At 47.2% G+C, this 26858-nt stretch overlaps 1 protein-coding gene across 3 annotated transcripts in view; it reads right to left on the reverse strand.

The window, feature by feature from the left end:
- The window catches only part of LOC310800989 (glucocorticoid receptor-like), a 62583-nt gene that overhangs the window by 8196 nt on the left and 27529 nt on the right, over nucleotides 1–26858 (reverse strand). For all 3 annotated transcript variants that reach the window (XM_083664896.1, XM_083664894.1, XM_083664895.1), the window contains exons 3-8: nucleotides 14154–14317; nucleotides 11241–11267; nucleotides 6181–6297; nucleotides 4094–4372; nucleotides 2118–2262; nucleotides 1021–1151 (exon numbers count right to left, since the gene is read on the reverse strand). In XM_083664896.1, the coding sequence (XP_083521022.1) occupies nucleotides 1021–1151; nucleotides 2118–2262; nucleotides 4094–4372; nucleotides 6181–6297; nucleotides 11241–11267; nucleotides 14154–14317 (863 nt within the window). The remainder of the gene's footprint in view (nucleotides 1–1020; nucleotides 1152–2117; nucleotides 2263–4093; nucleotides 4373–6180; nucleotides 6298–11240; nucleotides 11268–14153; nucleotides 14318–26858) is intronic.

A 26858-nucleotide genomic window follows, 5' to 3' on the forward strand; every position in this document is an offset into this window, starting at 1 on the left:
AAACTTTTGACTGGTACTAATATCTCTATCTATCTATATCTATCTATATATATATACATACATACACATACACACACACTGAACACTTTTAGGAACACCTGTACACCTGTTCATGGTGGAGGTGGTGTAATGGTGTGGGGAGATTCACAGCTTGAAAGTGCACCTGAAAAATCTGCAGGAATTGCGTGATGCAATCATGTCATCATGGACCAGAATCTCAACACCAACACCTTGTGGAATCAATGCCACGAAGAATTGAGGCTGTTTTGAGAGCAAAGGGAGGCCCTACCCAGTATTAGTATAATGTTCCAAATAAAGTGCTGGTGAGTGTATGTAATCAATGAGTCAAATAAAACTAAAAACTGTTAATGTGTTTCTCTCCTGGGAGGAACATGTGAAAATTGCCCGCTGGTCTAAAAATACACAGCTCAGCATGGAAATGTCATTTCCTTAAGAGCCAATCAAATTACACCTTAAGTGCTGTCTTTTCCTCTCAACCTTTCATTTTGAATCATTTTCAGAAAAGGCAGAAAAGCACTTAGAGTCAACAACGGTGAGATTAACGCTAGCTTTTTGCATGAAATATGGTTTGTGGTTTGAAATGAATGGTTGGTCCCGCTAGTATTCTGTCTCTGAGGACTGTTCTGTAGAAGGATAATTACAAAGCCACTGGACTCCCTCCTCCTGTCTTTTGAGTGGACTTCTAAACCTCTTTTTTGTTTGTTTGTAATTTCATGAGGTGACGTCGCTGATGAGATTGAATCTGTATTTCGATCGAACTCTGGATCATACTTGGAATTCAGGGGAGTCGGAAATCGGAGGACAGGCTCGTTGTAATGCGTGGAATGGAATGAGGAATGGTTTGATATCGTTCCTCCTTCCGTTCCGGGCATTACAATGAGCAGTCCGTCCTCCGATTTCTACCTCCACCAGCCTCCATGGCTTGGATTCAAGTACTGTATCCATCTGTAAATGAGACTGTTGTTGTTGTTGTGGTGAGGGTGAGTGGAGCCTGTATACCTGTGCTGAGCAGGAGCAGGACCTTCATGCACAGGTACTCGTCGTAGGACACCTGCAGCCTCACAAACTCATTGGAGATCTTCAACATCTGCTCACACTGGTCACTCATGTAGGGCAGCTTCATCCTCTCACTGGGAGGGGGGGGGGGGGATATGGAGAAAGAGAGACGGGATGGGGGGGATGGAGAGAAAATGGAGACGAGAGGGAAAGGGAGAGAGAAGAAGGGGGAGGGTAGGGAGAGAGAGAGAGAGAGAGAGAGAGGGAGAAAGAGATCAGAATCCATACCTATTCACAGCTCCGCCATTCAGACATAATGAGCTCGGCAGCTGAGCTGGGGAGCAACGGGAGGCAGCAACGGGAGGCAGCAACGGGAGGCAGCAACGTGAGCCGGCCCCGAGACGGAGCTGGGACATCACTGCTGACAGGCTCCACACCACACCTGACCTCTCCCCGCATACAGGCTCCACACCACACCTGACCTCTCCACCTGACCTCTCCCCGCATACAACACATTTCATTACAACAATTCATATTACCTGCACAGTCGGCCAAGCCGGTCATGCAGCCCCCACTGGGCACGCTCAGTGTGCGTTCTCCCGGGTACAGAGGCTAGACACTTGTTGAATACAGAACCAGCCACCCAAGCCCAGTACTCCCCACGGTACCATGCGAGTCCTTTTGGGTTTCGTGTGGTTTTATTTATTTGACCTTTTATTCTCTAAAACTGTAATCTAACAATATTTACAAGTGTATTTCATGCCAATAAAGTTGAATGAATTGAATTAAATAATTCAATTGAGTGGCCTCTGATAAGGAGAGGGTGGACTTTGACAGTGGGAGAGAGTGATGGGGGGGGGGGGGGGAGAGAGAGAGAGAGAGAGAGCGGGTGAGAGAAGTGGACTCTGATGGAGAGAGAATGAGAGAGAGTGATGGGGAGAGAGAGAGAGAGAGAGAGAGAGTGAAGTGGACTCTGATGGAGAGAGAATGAGAGAGAGAGAGAGAGAGAGAGAGAAGTGGACTCTGATGGAGAGAGAATGAGAGAGAGAGAGAGAGAATGAGAGAGAGAGAGAGAGAGAGAGAGAGTGAAGTGGACGTACTCGTTGATGACCAGGTCGGGGGCAAAGCAGAGCATCCCTCCGTTACACTGTTCATAGGAGCGCCAGCCCAGGCCGAAGGACATGATGAACAGCCAGGAGCACTGGAGCAGAGTCATCTGGTCATCCAGGTGGAGGTTCCGGAACCCTGAAGGTCACGGTTATTAAGGTTAAAGTGGATTTTACTCATGGTCACAAAACACTGTCAAATAGATAGAAACCACACAAGCATGCATGCACGCACACACGCACAGTGCTGAAAAAAAGTATGTGAACCCATAGGCACACACAGGCACACACACACAGGCATACACACACACACACACACACACACACACACACACACACACACACAGGCACACACACACACAGGCATACACACAGGCACACACACACAGGCATACACACACACACACACACACACACACACACACACACACACACACACAGGCACACAGGCACACACACACACAGGCATACACACAGGCATACACACAGGCATACACACAGGCACACACACAGGCACACACGCACAAATTTACTGTCAAACCTTATTGGCATAACGCTTTACACAAACATTTGTTTTCGCTAAGGAAGAAACCTTGTGAGGAACCAGGCTTTTCATGTCTTATGACTGTTTCTGATGTCATGTGAGCGTCTGTGTGTGTTTCTGTAGCATGGTACAGTGTGGACGACAAACGCATTTCTCACGGGGGATTAACGGAACACAGCGTGTGTGTGTGTGTGTGTGTGTGTGTGGTCGCTGCTGTGATTGCGCTGATTTTAGAAAACATGTCATGCTGATAAAAAAAACAAAAAACGTTTTGATTATTTTTTTGTTCCCTGTCTGTCAAAACATGCATAACCATAAGGCGCCTCGGTAACGCTATAGCTTTCTGTCAAAACATGCATAACCATAAGGCGCCTCGGTAACGCTATAGCTTTCTGTCAAAACGTTGAAAAAACACCAGAGGAAATCCGACTGGCCTCTGTTGTCGGTTTGTCCCAATCATATGTTCAGAATACCTCCAGTAAGTCTCAGACATCTGTCAGCTTGGCTGAGCAGAGGACTGCTTGAATAAGCACCGTTACACACGGTGCCCTTCCTACTGAAGCTGGTTACGCAAGGACGTTACATTATTAAAACGAGGCCACATTTATAGAGCCCGCATTAAAAATGCACAGACGGAGAGAAAATAAATAAATAAATAAAAGGCCTCGTTAAGTCAATGTTCAAAGTGGCCTCTAATTGCAGTTCAATCGTCTGTCCTTTGTCTTTGTTGAAACTTCAAAAGTGAAAGCGTTTAAAGTCCTTTCAGATCCTATTTGCTTAAACCGTGCAGGTTTACGAAGGTTATGTAACATTCTTCCATAAGTCAGAGTCCGTCCCTCCAGGGCCTAATGCCCACAGCCGGGGGGAAAGAGAGAGGGAGAGGGGGGAAGAGAGAGAGAGGGGGGAGAGAGAGGGAGAGAGAGAGGAGAGAGAGGGAGGAGAGAGAGGGAGAGAGAGAGAGAGGAGAGAGAGGGAGGGAGAGAGAGAGAGAGAGAGGAGAGAGAGGGAGAGAGAAAGAGGAGAGAGAGAGAGAGAGAGAGAGAGAGAGAGAGAGAGAGCAGGGCACAGGGGGAATCATGTGCCTTCTGTCTCATGATCGGCGCTGGGTCAATCCCACCCCCATCATTTAAAGCCTCATAATAGGGTGCAAACGGTTGAATTTTCATCAGGAGGGGAGGGGGTCAAGAGCAAGGGCCACTCATAATATATCCACTCATAATACAAAACCCCTCTTTACTGGGGGGGGGGGGGGGTGATGGTGGTGATGATGGTGGTGATGGTGGTGGTGATAATGGTGATGGTGGTGGTGATGATGGTGTTGGTGGTAGTGGTGGTGGTGACGATGGTGATGGTGATGATGGTGGTGGTGGTAGTGGTGATGATGATGGTGATGATGGTGGTAGTGGTGGTGGTGTGGGCTCCTTACCTGGCAGGGACTTGGCCCATTTGACGGCGGAGATGACCTGCTGACCGCCCAGCCTGTTGAGGGTGGTCAGCAGGCGCGTGGAGGTGTCGGGCACGGTGCTGTCGTAGCCAGAGTAGATGATCTCCGGCTCGATGGCCTTCAGGAGGGACAGCATGGTGGGCACCAGCTGGGGCATGGACTTGGGGATGAGGGCGCAGGCCCTCTCCTCAGGGACGGGGATGCTGGGCTTGGCTGGAGCCTGTTGACCTTTTAATCTGATCAGCTTCTTGTTTTTCCTCGCTGGAGGTGAAGGAGGAAGGGAGGGACAGATGATCAGTAAATAATATTCCTCCTTGTTTATGGTAACCTCCAGTGACAACATCACTGGGGAAATACACTCTCCACTACCTGTCAATTCAATGTAAAAAAATTAATAAAAACACATGTTGATGCCTTTCTATTTGACCATGTTATTAACACCTCTAAACCATGTTATTAACCCATCTAAACCATGTTATTAACACCTCTAAACCATGTTATTAACACCTCTAAACCATGTTACTGGGATGAGAGAGACGGTTATTTTCTGTTCTGTTCCACAGGCCTCAGGTTAAGAGGTTACAATCAAAAACCATCTCGTTCTTTTTCTCTCTCTTTTAATTTCCTCTATAAGCGTTTCTATGGCAACTAAGAGCCTTTTCCGGTCCTACCCCGGTTGACAGTCTACTGATGCACCAGCGTCCATCAATGTTGGTTTTCCTTTTCTTTTTTTACCCCCCCCTCTCTCTCTCTCTCTCTCTCCCTCTCTCTCTCTCTCTCTCTCTCTGTCTCTCTCCCTCTCTCTCTCTCTCTCTCTCTCTCTCTCTCTCTCTCTCTCTCTCTCTCTCTCTCTCTCTCTCTCTCTCTCTCTCTCTCTCTCTCTCTCTCTCTCTCTCTCTCTCTCTCTCTCTCTCTCTCTCTCTCTCTCTCTCTCTCTCTCTCTCTCTCTCTCTCTCTCTCTCTCTGATTCATACAAATAAATCATCAGCAATGTCGATCTATTATATACGTTAATTTGCTGTGAGGTGAAAAAAAAGCATGGAAAAAAAAGCATCTTTCGGATAAAATAATTCCATAGAAACCATAGTCCGCCTTACCTTGCACTAACAAGGCAAGTGTCTTTCTTCTTACTGGTAACCACCGGTAATTACCGCTAATTGTCCCACTTATTCCGAGCCGTAATGTGAACCACTAGAACAGTGTTTCCCTCTCGCTGGAACACATCCTGCACATCGACCCGACAGAGACTGAGGTGAGGACCGGGTCCAGGGCTGACGTCAGACCCGGCTGAGCGAGGACAGGACACACTAGGTTAGCCTCACGTCAACACGACCTCCAGGAACCAGCCTTGTCTTGAATCAGACATTTGATCTCAATGAGACTCTACCTGGACACACCAAGGTCACACCAAAGCACCCTGTGGTGCTGTTATTGGCTTAAGCAGATCGAGGAATCCTCACCCTCGTCTATCTAGGGACCAATGGCAGACTGCCACTGCCAATGTCTGCTGATCGCCTTTGCTGCCGTTTACACAACATGCTGCCACGGTCTGTTTAGAGCTGCCATCTTGGCCAGGTCACCCTCATTAAAGAGGTCCTAACACGTCAATGGATCTTCCTGGTCAAAGGTACAATAAAAGTTCTGATACAAATCCACTTAGCTGGGTAAATAAAAGCACATGTAGTGGTCATTCCCAGGTCAAATAAAGGAACTCTAGGGTGCAGCAGTTAGTGCAGTTAGTGCAGCAGTTTCCAAACTTGGGATCAGGACCCCCCATGTGGGGTCCCCTGATTTTAAATCGGTGTCCCCTGAAAAAATTAAACTAACCTCTGAGATTTGATAGATAAGACACACATTTGTATTTCGTATGAAGACCAACACCGTCTGTGTATTGCACCTGTAAGCCTATATTGCACCTGTAAGCCTACAGTGTTTTTGTGTTGGAAACCCCAGCACCCTGTTATTGGTTACTAGGGGAGGCTGGTGGAGGTAGAAAATCGGGAGGATGGGGCTCATTCAAATACAGGGGAGGGAATGAGGAACGGTATCAGACAGGTGTTGACCGTTACCTTCCAGGTTCATCCCGGCTTGGAGACACTTCCGGAAGCGGCAGGCCGGACAGTTCTTCCTGCGGATCTTGTCGATGATGCAGTCGTTCCTTCCGGCACACAGATAGTTGTGTTGTCCTACGTAGGGAGGGAGGGAGGGAGGGAGGGAGGGAGGGAGGAAGAGGGTAATTACAAGTAAGAGGGTTAACCCAGGCATAGCATCTCCCCGCCATTCCTAACACCTGCTTGGAGTAATAAACCTGACGAACTCGATCATGTCACAGGCTCCCGATGCTGCAGAGCTGCTCCTCAGCTAATGACAATGTTCCAGCATCGTCTAGACGACGGTGTTCTATTCTATTCTGTTGTGTTCTGTTCTATACGCTGCTTTAAACCGGCAGCAAGAAGTTGTTGTTTTCATGGTCACTCCCTATGCTCCAATAAGTAACGCCCTGCGCATACTTTCTGTGTGTGGGTCAGGGAAGGCTGGTGGAGGGACAAGTCTGAGGACGGGCTCATTGTAATGCATGTGTTTGATACTGCCTGTGTTTGCGATCGCACACAGTAGAGAATGAAAGAGCCTCGAGAATATCCGCTGAACATCATCTTTGCCACATCGACAAATCCTCTGGGGTAGATCTCATTAGCCCATGCTTTAGGGGAATTAGTCTAACACAAGCAACAAGGAACCAACTGTACACACTGTTCTCATGAAAACAGAGAGGTCCTGCTTTTTTTTTGGGGTCATCCTTCATATGAACTTGTACAGATAACCTTCTGAACACCAGTCAAAGGAGAATCTGATGATTACTCATAATCAGATCAAAATCGTCACAACGTCACATACTTTGATGATGAAGATGGTTCTTTGACTTTGATGAGACACTGTGATCATGCAGTAGAATACACTGGGGAAACCACAGTTTGGCTTTACCATAACCCTCAACCACAAAACACTCAGAAATTACTTCGCTGGAAGTATCTGGCAGTTGCTGAGTTAACCACATCGCTGAGTGAGTCCGTCATTGTGACGTCTGTGTGTTAAGACTGCGACTATGAATCATGTAATCTGGCACTCTCTCTGTGAAGGGCATTGGTACAGCATGTTACCAACTGCTTGTCATAATACCTTAGAACTAAACAACATTCCAGAATCTCGAGCACTCACATTTTTCCTTTGATTGTTCTTTTTTTATTTTATTTCTTTTTTTATATTTAACCCATATTTATCCCAGGCAGGTCAGTTAAGAAGAACATTGTTATTTCCAATGACAGCCTGGCCAGGAGGGACTGGGGAGGTGTTAACAGAGAAGCAGAGTTGATGGGATGTTGATGGATACATGGGATATAGCCTACCGGTTATAAGGCTCATTATGCCAACTGTGGAGGCTGGTGGGAGGACAGGCTCATTATAACGGATGGAACGGAATGATGTAATCACGTAATTGTACAAAAAATGTGTTTGATGCCATCTCTCATTCCGTTACATCCATTACATCGAGCCTGTCCTTCCCATTTCTGCCACCCGCCAGCCTCCGCTGGTATCCAAATGCAGAGGGAAGAGTGATGTTTCTGGGGTAAGGTGGGGAAGGAGGTGTCTGAGCCTGTGCTGAATTCGAGACGGAGTGAACAGTACTCACTGTACATGAACTGATCATTTATCAGTAGTCTCTCTTGCCAGATAACTTTACCAGTGTGTGTGTGTGTGGAGGGTAGAGACTCATTTGTCACTAATCTGCCCTCTGGGATGGGAAACTGATTTACCATCTATCAACTACGATACCACAGACCTACCCAACATTCACTTGATGATGTTTTCTTTTATTACTTTAACTGAAGGGCATCGTACAGCGGTGATGTGATGATGTGTATGGTCCTGCACCACTGGGTCTACACCTCTAAGGCCACAGTGCCAGACGAAGGTGCAAAGCTGTCATCAAAGCAAAAGGTGGCTACTTTGAAGAATCTAAAATATAAAACATATTCTGGTTCGTTCAACACTTTTTTGTTTACTACATAATTCCATATGTGTTCCTTTATATTTTTGATGTCTTCAACATTAATCTACAATGTAGAAATTAATAAAAAAAAATAAAGAAAAACCATTGAATGAGAAGGTGTGTCCAAACTTTTGACTGGTACTGTATATCCTACGTATTCACATTGCTTTGCTGTTCTACTTGTGCAACAACATGGGACAAACAAACAGACAGCAGTCAACACTGTGAAACTAGAAGACCAAATCGGTTTGAGTACTCAGCTTGGGTAATTGCCGTCACCGAGTACTTTTTGGACAGGAGTGGCCTGCAACAATGTCAATTTGGGCCTAGAAACCAACAGGGCTGGCTGGAAACACCAACAGAGTATTCACAACAAGATGGCAGCTACTTTAGTGGAAAACAAGGATGTCATGTACTACTGTTTCTGAAATGAATATACACAATTTTTTTGTGTAAAACAAACAAACACTCTCTAAACGTATTTAAACCCCTCTTGCTAGCAAGCGTCTCTGTTGCTCGCATAGAAATGCACACGAAGTTCGTGTCAGCGTAATCATTGCTAGCTACCGTGTCAGCTAAAGCACTGGATCTAGTGGCCTAACAGTCCCGTCCTTTTCCACTCTGCTTTGAAGGCGACTGCTTCCAGCAGGTACCCGAGTGGCACCCAGCAGGTACCCGAGTGGTGTGCCCCACTTTTCTGAAGGCAAAAGTGCATTTGGCGGACACTAATATCAGTTAAGGTTATCTGGGCATTTCTCCGATACCCAGTACGAGTATTTGAGCCTCGTATTGGCCCGATACCAGTACCAGTGTCAGTATCAGTACCAGTGCATCCCTACACCAAATCTGATCTAACCAGAACACAGCAGCAGAAGCAGCAGCATATATGGCAAACAGAAGCGCAAAACAACCAACATAGCCGTCTGAATCCCAGAAACAACAGTGCTGTTAGCCTGCTACTTTGTTAGCTAGCCCTGGCGTAATGCTTTCTCCAGTGTTGCTAGCCTGCTACTTTGTTAGCTAGCCCTGGCGTAATGCTTTCTCCAGTGTTGCTAGCCTGCTACTTTGTTAGCTAGCCCTGGCGTAATGCTTTCTCCAGTGTTGCTAGCCTGCTACTTTGTTAGCTAGCCCTGGCGTAATGCTTTCTCCAGTGTTGCTAGCCTGCTACTGTGTTAGCTAGGCCTGTCATAATGTTTCATGTCCCTTGCTTGACTAATGGTAAGAATAGAAGGTCTCTCATCCACTCGAGAAAATGACATGAACCTAGATTGAAGGAAACAGTCTGGCAGAGAGCACAGAGTAACTACGTTTGTTAAAACCAACTCTCACAGAGTAACTACGTTTGTTAAATCCAACTCTCACTAGCACTTTTACTTAGGGTGCTTTTAGTTGTTTAGTCATTCGGTTATTTAAAAAAATAAAAATAATGTATACTACATTTCAGCTTTTATTTAACATGCATTTGTCTCTACAGTCCTCCCATGACTGTTATACTTGCTATCCCTATATATAATAATAATATATATATGCCATTTAGCTGACGCTTTTATCCAAAGCGACTTACATTGCAGTGAGTGCACACATTTCAGTATATATGGTCCCAGCTGGAAGCGAACCCACAACCTAAGCGTTGTTAGCACCACGCTCTACCAACTGAGCCACAGAGGACCACAGATCCCTCCACTTGTCTTGGATTGTTTTTTATTAATATTCCTGCAAAGCACATTGTGTTGCGTCCGTGTATGAAATGTGCTCTATAAATAAAGTTTGGTGGGATTTGACTTTGAGGTAGGACGATACAGTAAGCCAATACCGCGATATCAATTTACTGGTATGAAAAAGTAGTATGATTCATTAAACATATAATGCTTATTTATGATGGTCAATTGTCACAGCCAAGCTTTGGCATGATGAATAGAAGCAGGTACACCTGGTCCACATATACAGGGCCTTCGGAAAGTATTCAGACCCCTTCACTTTTTCCACATTTTGTTGCGTTAGACTAAATTTAAAATGGATTAAATTAAAATAATTTGGCATCAATCCACACACACACAATACCCCAGAATGACAAAGCGAAAATACTTTTTTTTTTTTTTCAATTAAACTTATTGAGTGATTTGTTGATGACATTTTTGCATTTTAGCTAATTTTAAGAGCGTCATAGCATAGTCTGAATACTTATGTACATGAGGTATTTCTGTATTTCAATTTTAATAAATTTACTGAAATTTCTAAAAACCTGTTTAGGCTGGGGTATTGTGTGTGTGTGGATTGATGGCAAATTATGTTAATTTAACCCATTTTAAATTGAGTCTATAACACAACAAAATGTGGAAAAAGTGAAGGGGTCTGAATACTTTCCGAAGGCCCTGTACATATTCATGACATCATCCTTTCCCTCTTCCCTGCACTTGCAGAGGAGACTATCTTACACAGCATATTTCCATTTAATGCTATTGCTCAGATGTTGAGGAATACATATGTCACATTGGTGTTGGTGATTAGGCCTAGCGATTCAGAAACTTTGGGCGTCTCTCTTTTGGCTGAGAGAGATAGAGCAGCCCCACCTCCTAGCCCCGTAACCCCAGCTGAGAGAGATAGAGCAGCCCCACCTCCCAGCCCCACCTCCCAGCCCCACCTCCCAGCCCCACAACCCCGCTGGCGAACGGTGACACACCAACACATGCGTACACAAATGCATTAAAACTCAGCGCAAGCAAATGACTAAGTGAGTGTGAACTGGCATTTTGATTCAGGATCACAACAACTTGATCAAGTGTAAACAATTATGATCAGAATCAGTGCAGTTATGAGTCCAGTTGGCATCTGTGCACATTGTTAAAAGGTGAGGTGGTGACAGAGAGATCATTCCAAGCAGGACCTAATATTAAAACATTTTTAAGCCAAATTATATTATGAATCATCAAAATCACAAACGCATGCATTTTTAAAAAGGGCACAGAGAGACTGGTTGACTCTGGCATGTCAGGTCAGACGTTGGATCAGGTCAGTGATTGGTTGAGGTACATGGATAAAGCAGGAAGTGTTATTAGTTATTATAAAGGTGGGTTTATTTACCATCTGTGTTTTGCCGCGCTCTCCATCCTTCGCCATAGCAACAACAACCGTCGATTGGGAAAGAAAAACAAAAATAACAGATATAACTTCGGATTGCTGTACAGCCTCTCAATTCAAATGCATTTACTTTTAATTGAATGCTCTTTCACTTGGTAATATGCACCAGTAATTATACCAGATTAAATCATACAGTACTGTAAACTTTGCAAACAAGGTCATACAGGTAATATCAATTTGTATGGTAATATCTGTTATTTTTGTATTTAAACTCAGGGTGTGAGTTTTACAATGTAAGGACAGGCAGTGTCAAGCTACAGTACACATACTTGTTTTATTTATTTGGATATACAGTATAGTAAGCAACACATTTCTAAACACTTTTCATGAATATATGAAAGGATTGACAACAGTGTAACGTAATCAATTTGCAGGTCATACGCTTCAGCATAGCCACTTAGCTTGCAGTAAACATGGTCAGTGAGCAGTGAAACATGATCCCTTGGCACAGACTTACAGTCCATGGGTGTACCGGGAGCATAGTTGTCCACTATTCAAGCATTCAGTGAATTCAAAGGAGGTCGTGGCGAACAGCTGACTGTTGTGTAGTGGGTTGACCATATCAATGCGACACAATGATATACAAGCCAACACACGCACACACACACACACACAAAAAGGTTGGTACAGTACACACACACGCAAAGGTTGGTACAGCACACACACACACACACACACACACACACACACACACACAAAAAGGTTGGTACAGTACACACACACGCAAAGGTTGGTACAGCACACACACACACACACACACACACACACACACACACACACACACACACACACACACACACACACACACACACACCTTTTTGACATGTCAGACGTCATAGTCTTTCACAAGATGATGTACTAACACAAGAACATTGACACATTCTGTGCCTCAAGAATGTATTCCTCAACTACAACAGAACACTGAATAGAGAGAGAGAGAGAGAGAGCTGGGAGCCAAAGGCCAGATCAGAAGATAAATCTCTGAAGGTTGTCAGATCTGAGGCTCTGTGGTCTGCTACCTGGCCAGTCAAGTCACATGCTGTACTTGTTCAGGAATCTCTCATCTCTCTCTCATCTCGAGGCGACTTCCTTAAGGGGGAGTAGGGCAGCTTGGGGCAGCTTGGGGCAGCTTGGGGCAGCTTGGGGCAGGCCTGACCCGGCCTAAGAAGCTCTCTGATTCCCTTAAGGGGGAGTAGGGCAGCTTGGGGAAGGCCCGACCCGGCCTAAGAAGCTCTCTGATTCCCTTAAGGGGGAGTAGGGCAGCTTGGGGCAGGCCCGACCCGGCCTAAGAAGCTCTCTGATTCCCTTAAGGGGGAGTAGGGCAGCTTGGGGCAGGCCCGACCCGGCCTAAGAAGCTCTCTGATTCCCTTAAGGGGGAGTAGGGCAGCTTGGGGCAGCTTGGGGCAGGCCCGACCCGGCCTAAGAAGCTCTCTGATTCCCTCCGTCGATCTGTAGGTGATACCGGCCAGCGAGGCCATCGAGCACGTTGTTGTACGTTGTCTGACACAAACAAACAAGCATCAGAGACCGTAGTTTCGTCTACAGAGCCGAACTGAGCTGAACTGAGCTGGGCCAGGCTGCACATCCACACAGCCACCTGAAGTCAGCATCAGAGCCGAGGTTTACCGCTGGTAACGGGGCCTTGCGTGCATCTGTGTCACCCTGAGCGTGGCGATATAATGCCAACAATGTCATTGTTCTGCAGTGAGAGTTTCCAACTGTAAGGATTGAACCCAAGGCTGAGGAACAGACACCTCCCTGGGAGGGCAGTGTGGCACATGTTCGCCTCCTACAAAGCACACAATGTCCTCTCGCGGGCGGACATTAAGACCTACCAGCTAACTCCATAACAAGAACTAGATATTCTTCTACCCCCCCCCCCCCCCCCCCCCCCGAGCCTCCCATGATGAAACTTAGTGTCAAAATTCTAATCAAATTTTCAACGGTAGTCATTCTGTACAAAAACTACCGAGAACAAGTAGAGTGACACCACATAAGAAACAAGATAAAGCGGTATCTCCCTCAGATGCAACAGGTGAAGAGACAGCATGTAATGCTGCTGATTAAGAATCCTCCGGACAGACTGTTCGAAGCTAATGGATGCTAACGACGCCGAGTGTTGCATATGCATACGGCCATTAGCCTCATGAATAGAAACATAACAAATATAGCAACACAAGCTAATTAAAAATCAGGGAGGTACGTCTTAGTCTGTGTCATACTGAGGAAACCAGCCTACCTTATGGTAAGACACAGGACACGCACGGGTGGATGTGAATGCATGCGTTTCTCCTAATCTAAAATATATGTTAGGATCTATTCATGAAATTACTCAGAGTGGTAAAAAAAAAAAAGAAGAAACCTGTCGAAGTATCGTAAAGGACTTCCCTCCTCAGCAGCAAGATAAGAGAGAAAAGGGCAAACCAGTCAGGCTTACCGTATTTCACAAGATAATTTTGCAAAAAAGGACACGCAAGTGTACGGTTAGCCTAAGATCTCGACTGCAACTCAGTGAAACTCGCTACCGCAACTCATGATTGACAACAGGTTGACTTTCAGGACCAACAAAGTGCAAGTTTGAGAAGCAGAGAGAGAAGCAAGGTTTGAATGGTTCTAGGTACGTGTGTGTGTGTGTGTGTGTGTGTGTGTGTGTGTGTGTGTGTGTGTGTGTGCACATGAGTGTGTGTCCACCTCACCTTTCTGTGAGTGTGTGGATGTGTGGAAGAGGGTGAGAGGTCTCTCGCTGCAGGACAGAGCCAGGGTCTCGCTGCTCCTCGCTGTGTGTGTGTGTGTGCGTGTGTGTGTGTGTGGGGGGGGGGGGTTATGTGTTTCTCAGTTGTCAAGACGGTCACTGACCTTCCACGGCTCTCTTGAAGAACACCTTGCAGCTGCCGCAGGTGAGGACGCCGTAGTGGCAGCCAGAGGCCTCGTCTGAACACACCAGGCAGATCTTGGGGCTCGGACCGCCGGGCTTGCCGGGGGCGGAGGACATGGAGCCGCTGGACGTAGAGCTGCTGGCACTGCAACACAGACAACAACAACAACACAGGTGAAGATCACAGACAACAACAACAACACAGGTGAAGATCACAGACAACAACAACAACAACAACACAGGTGAAGACCACAGACAGGAGGGCTACGCTGGACCATAAGCTCGTGCACACCTTAAGGTCTTAGGTGATGTAACAGGTGGTTAGGGGAAAACAACAACATGCTGTTGGAGGTGTGGATGAATCCTGTACGCTGCGTCTACTTCAATAAAAAATGAAATCAATACGTTATTCATAGAGCGCCTCTCATTTCACACTGAGATCACAAAAGATCGGTACATCAGCAACAACCTGGGTAAAAATAAACATTAAAAAAGAAAAAACTACAAACGTTGTCACGGGAACATGTTGAACAAATCCACCGTGGTGTGTGAACGTCATGACAACGGGTGATTTAACCGCGATATTATCGAGAATAAACCACGACACTGAACGCCTCATATCACTTCACTCCGCGGCATCAGTCACTTCAGAATCAGAATCAGAATCCTTTTATTTGGCCAAGTATATTTGCACATGCAGGAAATTGACTTGGTGAGGTTGGTGCATGGACATAAAAAGAAATTTACAAAATAGCAATAACAAATTTACAAAAAAAGAGCAGCAGAATAATCCATCTCGTAGGCTGTGTGAGACTAAATGGCAGTGAGGCTAGAGGCTGTGAAATGGTTGTGGGGCGTTGTACACTTCCTACCAGTGCTGGCACACCAATATGTCTCTGACTCCGGGCTACGGCCTCGCAACCGCGCGATTGGCTGAAATCAAATAATGGCAAATGCTTCACTGGGTGAACTCACTCCCACTAAGGCCAGGTTTGAGTCGTAGTTATCCCAGGCGTTGTATGCGCAGCGGGCTGGGGGTAGGTTTTTTTTTTACATTTATGGCATTTAGCAGACGCCTTTATCCAAAGCGACGTACAACAATACATTTGTTTAAGTAAGTGAATCATCTATCCATCAGTCATCATAAGATAAAGTAATCAATGCTCACACCAGGGGCCATTGGCAGTCGTAATGCCAGTAGGCTAAAAATTATTATTTTTTAAAATATATTTTATTAGCAGGAGAGAACTTGTACAGGGGGGTAGCAGGGGTTAGGGTTAGGGTTAGTATAGGGGGGGTAGTGAGGGTGAAGTGGTCTTTAGGAGGGACTGTTAAGATGTAGCTTGAAGAGATGGGTTAACACAGGAGAGTACAGCCGCTCTGACCACACCATCAGAGTCAGACAGAAAGCCATTTAACTCATTTGTCACTTTAGACCGCAGAGCACGTAAGCCATAGGAAGAATTTCACAGCATTAGGGAGGTAAACCCTTCCCACCCTAGTTTGCTTTGGCAACAATAGACGGGGCTTATGGCCTTATGTAAGAGACATGGCCTGGCCTAGCTAGCTAACATCTGTGTAGATACAGGCATAGGCCTGGAGTATGGGCTCACATACAGCCACGGCTAGGCCTAGATGTTAGAGGCCTCTGGTGTTATATAGGCTAGCCTAGGCTAATGCTAGGCCTAGATGTTAGAGGCCTCTGGTGTTATATAGGCTAGCCTAGGCTAATGCTAGGCCTAGATGTTAGAGGCCTCTGGTGTTATATAGGCTAGCCTAGGCTAATGCTAGGCCTGGAGTACGTTGGTATATAAGCTCGGCTAACACTAGGCCTGGAGTATGGTGTTATATAGGCTAGGCTAATACTAGGCCTAGAGTATGTTGGTATATAGGCTAGGCTAACGCTAGGCCTGGAGTATGGTGTTATATAGGCTAGGCTAACGCTAGGCCTGGAGTATGGTGTTATATAGGCTAGGCTAGCGCTAACGCATGACATTAGGCATGAGTCACGCGGCCCAGCTGGGGCCTCAGCGAGTATGACCTACATCCAGAGGGCAGTGTCTATGATGGTCACTGGAAAGACGACACTTGTTTATGGAGGTCTGCAGGCTGGATGCTGGCAGCCAGCCAGGCCAGTCACATCAGGGGAGGCTGGTGGAGGCAGAAATCGGAGGACGGGCCTCATTGTAATGCATATGCGCTTCCATACAATTCCTCATTCCATTCCATTCCATTCCAATGAGCCTCGTCCTCCGATCGATTGCCTCCGCCAGCCTCCTCCGATTCACATTCACTTCAATTCACTTCAATTCACTTCAACAACTATACCATAACGCAGGCTGACAGGTCCTTTAACGCAACTATAGCCGGTAGCTTACACACCTATTCCCTCGACACTAATTGCCTGGCCTAGAAAAGTAATAGCCTACAGTGTGAGTGAGTGACTGACACCAAACCTACAGTGCAGTACGACCTCTCATAGGCTGATTCTGCGTACTGTGCACCTCTCATAGGCTGATTCTGCGTACTGTGCACTTCTCATAGGCTGATTCTGCGTACTGTGCACCTCTCATAGGCTGATTCTGCGTACTGTGCACCTCTCATAGGCTGATTCTGCGTACTGTGCACCTCTCATAGGCTGATTCTGCGTACTGTGCACCGGGACAGTGGGAATACCTTTAAAACACTTAGACAGCGGTCAATCTCTGACACAACAGTTTGAAGAAAAGTCAAAACAAAAACACATTCCCACGACGACGTCCGTCCACAACCATACAGCCGGATGAGTCACATAAGTTGTCGTCCCATGAAGTGATGAGGAAAAAAACGAAAGCGTGACGCTGTGAAGTGACCACCAGGGGGTGTTTGACTTAGTTGTCCCACCCTGGAAGGTCCTAGCCCCTGCACCCAGTCTCTCTCTCTCCCCTCTGGTTCAGAGCTCAGTGGCTCTCAGCCATGCAGTGTCAAGCCTCATTAAGAACGCCCCCATGTTGGACCAGAGAGCAATGAACACATACACACACACATACACACATACACACATACACACATACACACACACACACACACACACACACACACACACACACACACACACACACACACACACACACACACACACTCCCCCACAGTACACGCACTACTAAGCACAGACACACAAATCAACAACATCACTAAACAGGCACAAACAAACACACTCGCTCTCACAAACACACTCCCACACACACACACACACACACTCTCACAAACACACTCACATGCAGTATAAAATGCAACCCAGTGAAATGCATGAATAACCGCAGCGGTAGGAAAAGGCCTGAAGTAGGTTGCAGTTCAACGGCCTTGCTTATCTACGTCCGCCTACACTATTCTCATACTGTACACCTCGCAACACACTGGAGAGACACTAGTGGAACCATCACAAAAAACAAAGAGACTAATTGAACAAGAACACTAGCATGACTAGCATGTGTGTGTGTGTGCGCGTGCGTGCGTGCGTGCGTGCGTGTGCGTGTGTGTGTGCGTGTGTGAGATGAAATACCATACAAACAGGCTGGAGGGCAGTGAAACAATATTCCCTTTAGTCCATGACAAACAAATAACGAAAGACAGCTGCCAGCCAATGACAATGGATCGAGCCAAACAACAGTGTAATGGTGGACAGTGAGGAGTTCTAGCCTGCGTTTAGCCTGCTTCAGACCAGAGACACTGAGGAGTTCTAGCCTGCGTTTAGCCTGCTTCAGACCAGAGACACTGAGGAGTTCTAGCCTGCGTTTAGCCTGCTTCAGACCAGAGACAGTCAAGAGTTCTAGCCAGCATTTAGCCTGCTTCAGGCCAGAGACAGTCAAGAGTTCGAGCCAGCATTTAGCCTGCTTCAGGCCAGAGACAGTTAGGATTTCTAGCCGGCTTCAGACCAGAGACTGAGGAGTTCTAGCCTGCTTTAAACCAGAGACACAGGCCCTGTTTAAATACTTAATAAAAGGGCACTCTTCCTGGAAGTATTCAGATGTAACATGAATGGATCCACGAAAGGATTGGTCCAAGCTTCCTTTCACCGTTCAGATCAAGTCACGTCAGATCAGCCACGCACGCGTGTTTGACACCGTTCCTCAGTCCATTCCAAACATTGCAATGAGCCGGTCCTCAGATTTCCACCTCCACCAGCCTCCCCTGCTCTATGGGCCTACAAGCTAGTGAACACCAATTGTCTGCAACACTGTTCGCCCCTGCTGCTCTCTTGTGAAAACATGATGTTATCTTAAAAAAAAAAAAAAAAAAGTGAGACGAGCCTGATCGAACAGAGCAAACAAGCGCCTCTCCATACAGTCGCAGGCAGCAGGACACACTGTGGCGGGTACACGTCTAACCTGTCTGTCAGCCGCAGCAGTAGCAGCACGCCATGCGGCTTTCTATGGACAGTTACTGTGGCGTGCTGGTGCCTGGCTTTCTATGTACAGTACTCAGAGCTCTCCCCAAAGAATGTGAGAGTGGCGCGCTGCGCTGTGCTTGCACTCCTGCGTTTCAGCTGTATTCTTTTTATTTATGTTTTTTTTTTTTTTTTGGGCGGGATTTTGACATGAATAAACATGCGTCGGGTTTTGGATAACGCAATCCAGCACCGCGCTGTTCAAAAATCCTCGGGGAGGACCATGGTACTGTGGCATGCTGGTCCCTGGCTTTCTATGTACAGTACTATGGCATGCTGTCCGTCCGTCCCCCTCCGAAGTACCATAACTGAAAAGAGACTTTACGAGCAGCAACGCCCATATCTTTCTATGAGCTTGTGTGCTTTATGTTCGGCAATATACTGCAGTGTCCCCTGGCTGGCTGCCCTGCCCAGCTAGCTAACAGATTAGCCTCTCACTGCTAGGGTTTATAGCTGAGTGAGTATTAGCGCTGGGTGGAAGCGTCTCAGGCTGTGCCGGCAGGGTTGAGGGGGGCCTTTGCCGGGCTGCAGCAGGAGGAAGTGAGAACCCTGGGGTCTTCAGAAATGTATAGAATCCTCCCAGATTCCTGAGCCTCTGGCTAGATGAGGCCACACACACACACACACACACACACACACACACACACACACACACACACACACAACCTTGGATAACATAACTCTCATAACCACACTTAGCTAACGCTAACGCCCATACAACATGTGACTCTTAAGTCTCGTACAACACTTAGTTAACCGTAACACCACACTTAGCTAACTAGTAACACTTAGTTAACCCTAACACCACACTTAGCTAACTAGTAACACTTAGTTAACTGTAACTCTCTAAGCTATCACTTAGCTAACTCTACTGTAACTCCCAGAACACACTTAGTTGGCTGTCGCTAACTGCAACTATTTGGAAGTCTGCTTCCACCATTTTCTCACTCCTCTGTTAAAAACTCTGGACAGCCTCTCTCATATTGAAGTCTTTTAAAGCAGAGCTGTCATTACAGGAAATAGTTTGATATATATGGCGATTCAAATTGCTTGTGATAAACAAGGGAGAGATCCGTTCACTATCTTCTCAACCAGCTGGGAGCTTGAAAAAACAAACAAACAAACAAACAAAAAAAACACACAAAAAAACCCAGTGATAAAGTTGTCTCAATTTCAAAATTCTTATGAGAGTGATATGATAAATGTAACAATTCAACACGAGAGATCAAAGCCACCATTCAATCACTCTAAACAGCCTACAATAGCCCTAAACATGGTCGTCTTATCAAATATTTGCACCCAAGGAAAAATAAATGAAAGGAAAATTAGGCCAATCGGCTATCTGATAGAAGACTCAATCCCCCCCCCCCCCCCCCCCCCCCTCTTGGTGGCAAAGTGTGAAGTTGTGTGTAACACAAAACACACCGTGTGGCCTCTAAGGTTGCACCAGGGCTATAGAGGGTGTGAGGGTGTCTTTGTCCAAACAACCTGAGAAGGAGAGATATACCCCCCCCCCACACACACACACACACACACACACACACACACACACACACAGATGGGAGGGAGGAGGAGGAGAGAGAGAGAGAGACAGACAGACAATGTATCCGTCTAAATTTATTGAACATGTCAAATGATCCGGGTCTGGTCCAGACGATAATCAGGGCACTGACAGTGAGGCCTTCACACACACACACACACACACACACACAGCACGCACACGCGCACACACACACACACACTCGCGCACACACACACACACACTCGCGCACACACACACACTCGCGCACACACACACTCGCGCACACACACACTCGCGCACACACACACTCACACACACTCACACCTAGAGAGTCAGGGATGATGAGAAAGCTCACGTCAGGTTTCCCTGTCTTGTTCTATGGCCCAAGCAATCACCACAACAAACACTGGCAGTATATCTCACCAAGTTTTAAAGTCTCTGCATTGGTTGTAGACGTGTCAGGATGATTTTTAGAAGACTTTATCTTAGAGATGACTTCTGAATCATTTCATGGTCACGCACCCGAATACAGACGAGCTTTTAAGGTATGTACCTAGTAGGTCCCTCAGGTGCTCTGGCACCGGCCTCTTAACGGCTCCCAAGCCCAGGATCAAGAGGCACGGGGAGAGGTAGCTTTTAGTCCTGGGATGCCCCCAGCCTCTGGAACAGCCTGCCATAGGAACAGCCTGCCATAGGAAGAGCCTGCCAAGGGAACTTGACTGAAACTGTGGACCAGTTTTTTTTATTTTTTTTTAAACATTCTTAAAACATACCGTTTCATCCTCGCTTTGACTTAGGGCGCTTAAAAGTGTTTCAGCCATTCCATTATTTGATAATATCTGATACTCAATATTAATCAATAATCAATATTTCTGATTACATCTGATCTTTTTCCTGATGTGCCGTGTATGAGCCCCCACCCCCTCCCTCCATATGGTGTTATCCTTCTTTATCCTCTGATTGGATGTTTAGGATTCTCCCCCCATTCTTCATCCTCTGATTGGATGTTTAGGATTCTCCCCCCATTCTTTATCCTCTGATTGGATGTTTAGGATTCTCCCCCCATTCTTTTTGGTATTTATTTTTCCTGTGAAGTGTGTTGTGTTGCATCCGTTTATGAAACGTGTTATATAAATAAAGTTTGACTTGATTAATAAAAGTTTTGACAGATGATGAGGTTGACGGTTGACGGTTGACCCCCCCCCCCCGCGCGCCCCCGCCCCCTCAGGGCTACCAGTTTGGCTCGACGTTCATCAGAAATGTGCTCTGAAACGCAGCCACATTAGGTACACACCTCCCTCCGGCTACCTGCCCCTCTCTCCCTCCCTCCCTCCCTCACTCTCTCCCTCCTTCCCTCCCTCACTCTCTCCCTCCTTCCCTCCCTCACTCTTTCCCTCTCTCCCTACCTCCCGCGCTCTTTCCCTCCCTCCCTCACTCTTTCCCTCTCTCCCTACCTCCCGCGCTCTTTCCCTCCCTCCCTCACTCTTTCCCTCTTTCCCTCCCTCCCTCCCCCTCTCCAGTGTGGTTATATAATATTCATATTACCGCTGCACCGGCTGGCCTTCCTACACAGCTTCCCAGCCAATCCCAGGCCACGATAAGCAGTGGAGTATAAAGGAGGTCAGGCAAATCATGGGATTATACGATTCATCTACCCAGAGACAGCCAACACACACACAGACACACACACACAGACACAGACACACACACACACAGTATTGCACTGGCCTGTGAACTAAAGGGAGCCCTTGGTGGCTTGGGAGGACCCCTGTGTTATAAAGCTGCCCTCGTTACCAGGCTCATGTGATGCATGAAGCCTCTCTGGCCCGAGAGGGACTCTGACTCTGACACACTGCTCACTGTCACTGTACAGCCGCTGGATGGTGTTTAAAAAAAGAGAAAAAAGAGAAAAAAAAGAAGGAAAAAAAAAAGCGAGAGAGAGGAATATTTCCCAGGGAGGGTGTGGGGGCTAAACATGAGTCATTGGGGAGAGGAGAATCGAAACAAAACCCAGTCAGGGATATGAATACTAATGTAAAGGAAAGCATTTCCAACTTCCTCAATACACAGGATTAAGAAGTTTGTTTGTGTGTGTGTGTGTGTGTGTGTGTGTGTGTGTGTGTGTGTCCATCTATCTTTTCCCTTTCTCTCTCTCTAACTAATAAACGGTGATTAACAAAGCATCCAATACCTGTTTTCTCATTACTCAGTGTTTCCACTGATGGTGCCAATGATGGAACTTTCATTCAGCAAACACAAACAGCCCGGTTGCAGCCCCGTTTCTCCTGCCTTCGCTGGCCTTTCACCAGGGGGTAAATGGTACCATTTCAATGTCCTAAAATAGAGCTGTAACAGAATGCTAGGATGCTGCACAGCAGGGGCCAGACGAGCCTCATTTCCAGGGCTGCCAGTCGACACGTGAAGCCTCGGCCTGCAGTATCTTCTTAGGAAGGACATACTGCAGTAGCTGCAGACCCAGAGGCTCACACTTTTGACAGTTACAAAGCGAGTCGGGAGAGAGAGGGACGAGGGAGACAGACTGAGGGGGTGGGGGGAGTGTGAGGCATGAGAGGTAGGCTGAGAGCCAGAGCCCAGGGGGAGAGGAGAGGAGCTGTGGAAGGGAGAGGAGAGGAGAGGAGAGGAGAGGAGCTCAAGAGGAGGGCACAGGGTGCAGGCCAGGAGCAGTCTGACCCAATGGCCAGGAGCAGTCTGATCCAATGGCCAGGAGCAGTCTGACCCAATGGCCAGGAGCAGTCTGATCCAATGGCCAGGAGCAGTCTGACCCAATGGTCAGGAGCAGTCTGACCCAATGGGTCTCAATCTACCATGGCCACTCCTACAGCTTGCTAGACCTATGTCCACCAGACCTATGTCCACCAGACCTATGTCCACCAGACCTATGTCCACCAGACCTGGGTCAAACACTGTACATCCGGGGCGTTCAGTGGCGTAGCACACTGAGGCGCGTACCATATCATCGTCCCTGGTTCGATTCCGGCCATTGACATATCCTGCATGTCATCCCTCCTCTCTCTCTCTCACCCATCCTTCCTGTCAATCTCTACTGTCTCTATCCCAATAAAGCAGAAAAACACTGTACATTCAAATCAATTGTATACATGAGGAGGTAGCTAGTTAGCAACGAGGTAGCTAGGTAGCGAGGTAGTTAGCAGTGAGGTAGCTAGGTAGTGAGGTAGTTAGCAAGGACGTAGCGAGGTAGTTAGTAAGGAGGTAGTGAGGTAGTTAGCATTGAGGTAGTGAGGTAGTTAGTAAGAAGGTAGCGAGGTAGTTAGTAAGGAGGTAGTGAGGGAGTTAGTAAGAAGGTAGCGAGGTAGTTAGTAAGGAGGTAGCTAGGTAGTTAGCAAGGAGGTAGTGAGGTAGTTAGTAAGGAGGTAGTGAGGTAGTTAGCAAGGAGGTAGTGAGGTAGTTAGTAAGGAGGTAGTGAGGTAGTTAGTGAGGTAGGTAGTGAGGTAGGTAGTAAGGAGGTAGCTAGGTAGCGAGGTAGTTAGTAAGGAGGTAGTGAGGTAGTTAGTAAGGAGGTAGTGAGGTAGTTAGCAAGGAGGTAGTGAGGTAGTTAGTAAGGAGGTAGCGAGGTAGTGAGGTAGGTAGTAAGGAGGTAGTGAGGTAGTTAGTAAGGAGGTAGTGAGGTAGGTAGTAAGGAGGTAGTGAGGTAGTTAGCAAGGAGGTAGTGAGGTAGTTAGTAAGGAGGTAGTGAGGTAGGTAGTGAGGTAGTTAGTAAGGAGGTAGTGAGGTAGTTAGTAAGGAGGTAGCGAGGTAGTTAGTAGCGAGGTAGTTAGTAGCGAGGTAGTTAGTAGCGAGGTAGTTAGTAAGGAGGTAGCGAGGTAGTAAGGTAGCGAGGTAGTTAGTAGCGAGGTAGTGAGGTAGTTAGTAGCGAGGTATGCTGTGAAGTGTCTGTATGTCCAGTGATGAGAGAAGGGAAGACGTCCGTGTCCTGCTGGGAGGATGGAACCTTGCTTTGCTCCCCCAGATTCAATTACGTCCTGACACTTGTTCTGGGCTAAATCAGACGGATGTTGGGGGCTCCAGAGCACAAAGCGCCATTTCCCCGTTGCCCTCATGCGATTACCTTTCACTTAGCACATTAGCGGTCCAGCCATGGCCTATGGAACCCTCTGTGACTGGATACAGGAAACACCACAGGCCACAGGCAGGCTCTGGGCCCGTGTCTGACTGTGTCTGTCTAAATCGCTTGATTTAAAAGGACGTTGTAAAAATGTCTACACCACTAGCGACCGCAATCATGTTTTTTTCAGATTAAACAGAGCTGCCATTTGCAACATGAAGGGCACTGTAGGCTACAACTCAGGATGGGCTTCTCTCCCTCACTCGCTCTCCCTCTCTCACTCCCCCTCTCCCCCACTCTCTCTCTCCCCCTCTCGCTCTCTCTCTCTCTCCCTCTCTCCCTTCTGTAGAGGCAGCACCATAGAGATAGAGCCAAATTGAAAAACAATGTACTGTAAATATTTATCAGAAAGTAGTAAACATGCATATCTGGTGATATGAACATCCAAACAAATAAAAAAAAAAAGAAACGTAAACAATAAAAAAAAAAAGAAAAGACTATGTTCACTCTCTAAGAAGAAAAAGCTCCAGCAAGAACAACATGATTGCCAAACGTGTTGCTTCTCGTTTCCCGCCAAACTGACTCATGAGGTTGCTCTCCCGCTTTGCCCATGTGCAGCGCCGTACTCAGGTACCAGACCTCTGCTCTCCGCCTGGGAAACCACCGGCAGCCATGGCCTCCCCTGCCTGCAGGGAAAGAGGAGCTGCAATTCACCTCACAAACCCTTGGACTCCTGCCACGGTTAAACCAAGCACACCCAAAGGGGGGTGGTGGTGGTGGTGGTGGTGGAGGTGGAGGTGGAGGTGTATTAGAGGGGGGGGGGGTCCGGGGTTCCTGGGTTTTATCTACTATCTATGAAAAACACTCAAGAGGAGGTTCAAGCATGCGACACGGCTACGTAACATGTCACTACGATGTGTGACCTCACCTAAGCTCCCGTTTCAAATATTTGGAAAGACACAAGGTGCTGCTTGATTTAGCAGGCAGCTTACAGGCAGCGCTAACACACTTCACAGACTGTCCCAGTGCTTCCCAATCATACACAGACAACCGTCACGATGCACAATTTGTCAACTCAAAAGACATTTATTACCGTGTGTGTGCGTGTGAAAAATAAATAAATATGCCATTTAGCTGACGCTTTTATCCAAAGCGACTTACATTGCAGTGACTGCATACATTTCAGTATATATGGTCCCAACGGGAATCAAACCCACAACCTAAGCGTTGTTAGCGCCATGCTCTATCAACTGAGCCACAGAGGACCACAACTAAAAAGACATTTATTACCGTGTGTGTGTCTGACATAAATATTGTCAGTGGTGACAGACTGAGTCAAGGGAACAAGACCCCAGGGGCCATCGTCCCAACTCCCATGTCCGACCCCATGACTGCCCAACACTGAACCGACAGACGCCCCACGTGTTCCCCCAACCGCCACGCCGCCTCAGCACGCGGAGGGGAGCCGCACTCCGGGGAAACTGTCGCCTAACCGTTTCTGGACAGCTGAACAATAACCTCACAGACTGAGGAAGTCATGTGACGGGGACGGCCTGCGGCGCCGTACGCCCGCGGTAGCCGACTGTAAATGAACCTTTGAGAGAACGAGGAAGCGCGACGTGAATGCGGACAGTCTTCCAGCGCGTTAGCTGATCTGACAGTATGTGTGGCGTATTGTCGTGGAGATCGTCGTCATGCTGACCTACATAGAAGCCCGCCTCGCATAGACCGCACTGTTTATAGAAACCATATTCACGTCTCATACACGTCCCCCCCTCACCCCCCCCCCCCCCCCCCCCTCGCCGTGACTCACAGACGAGCCTTAAGGAGAAGCAACAAAACAACAGGGAGGATAGATTGAGATGCTGTATCTCTCTCTCTCTCTCTTCTTTTCTACCCCCCCTCCTCTCTCTCAATCTCTCTTTCACACACGTACATACTCTCTCTCTCTCTGTCTGTCTTTCCATTCTCTCTCTTACCTTGTCTGTCTGTCTGTCTGTGTGTGTGTCTGTCTGTCTGTCTGTCTTTTCTGTTGTGCTTAGACTGCATCTTCAGCCTCATTAATCACATGCAGACATGGTGGGTGGATGTAAAGCACACCTCCCGTTTGTGAAAGACATTGCTGCTGCTTCTGCGTGCTACTCTCACTCTTCTGCTGGCGTTGCAGCCTGCATACATAAATGCATACACACACACACACATACAAGTGCACACAACTTCTCAACGGTTTTCGCCCACTCTGCCTGCCTGACCTGTTTTCCTACGAGCCCGTTTCTGCCTGCCTGCCTCCACCAGTCTGCTCTGTCTGTCTGAGGCTGAACCGTGGAGCTGAAAACACCATTCAGGCTTAGCTTTCAAAGAGGCTGCCGCTCCATGGTGATTTTCTCTCCTGTTGGTTAATCAGATCTTTCTCTGTCCTACTTCTTTGAGGAGGACGTGTGCTGGTGTTTCTATTCTGCAGCCCCTTTATGATTGACAATGCTAATATCTTTACGATGTAGGTATGAATTGCTCAGCAGGCACTTAGACTGCAGGTGTATGTGTGTGTGTGTGTTTTTCTGTGTGTGTTTGTTTTTCGGTGTGTGTATGTGTTTGTTTTTCTGTGTGTGTGTGTCTGTGTCCGTTTTCTGTGTGGGTGTGTTTTTCTGTGTGTG

Source organism: Argentina silus (assembly GCF_951799395.1).
Source record: "Argentina silus genome assembly, chromosome: 2".
In the NCBI taxonomy this organism is placed as follows: Eukaryota; Metazoa; Chordata; class Actinopteri; order Argentiniformes; family Argentinidae; genus Argentina; species Argentina silus.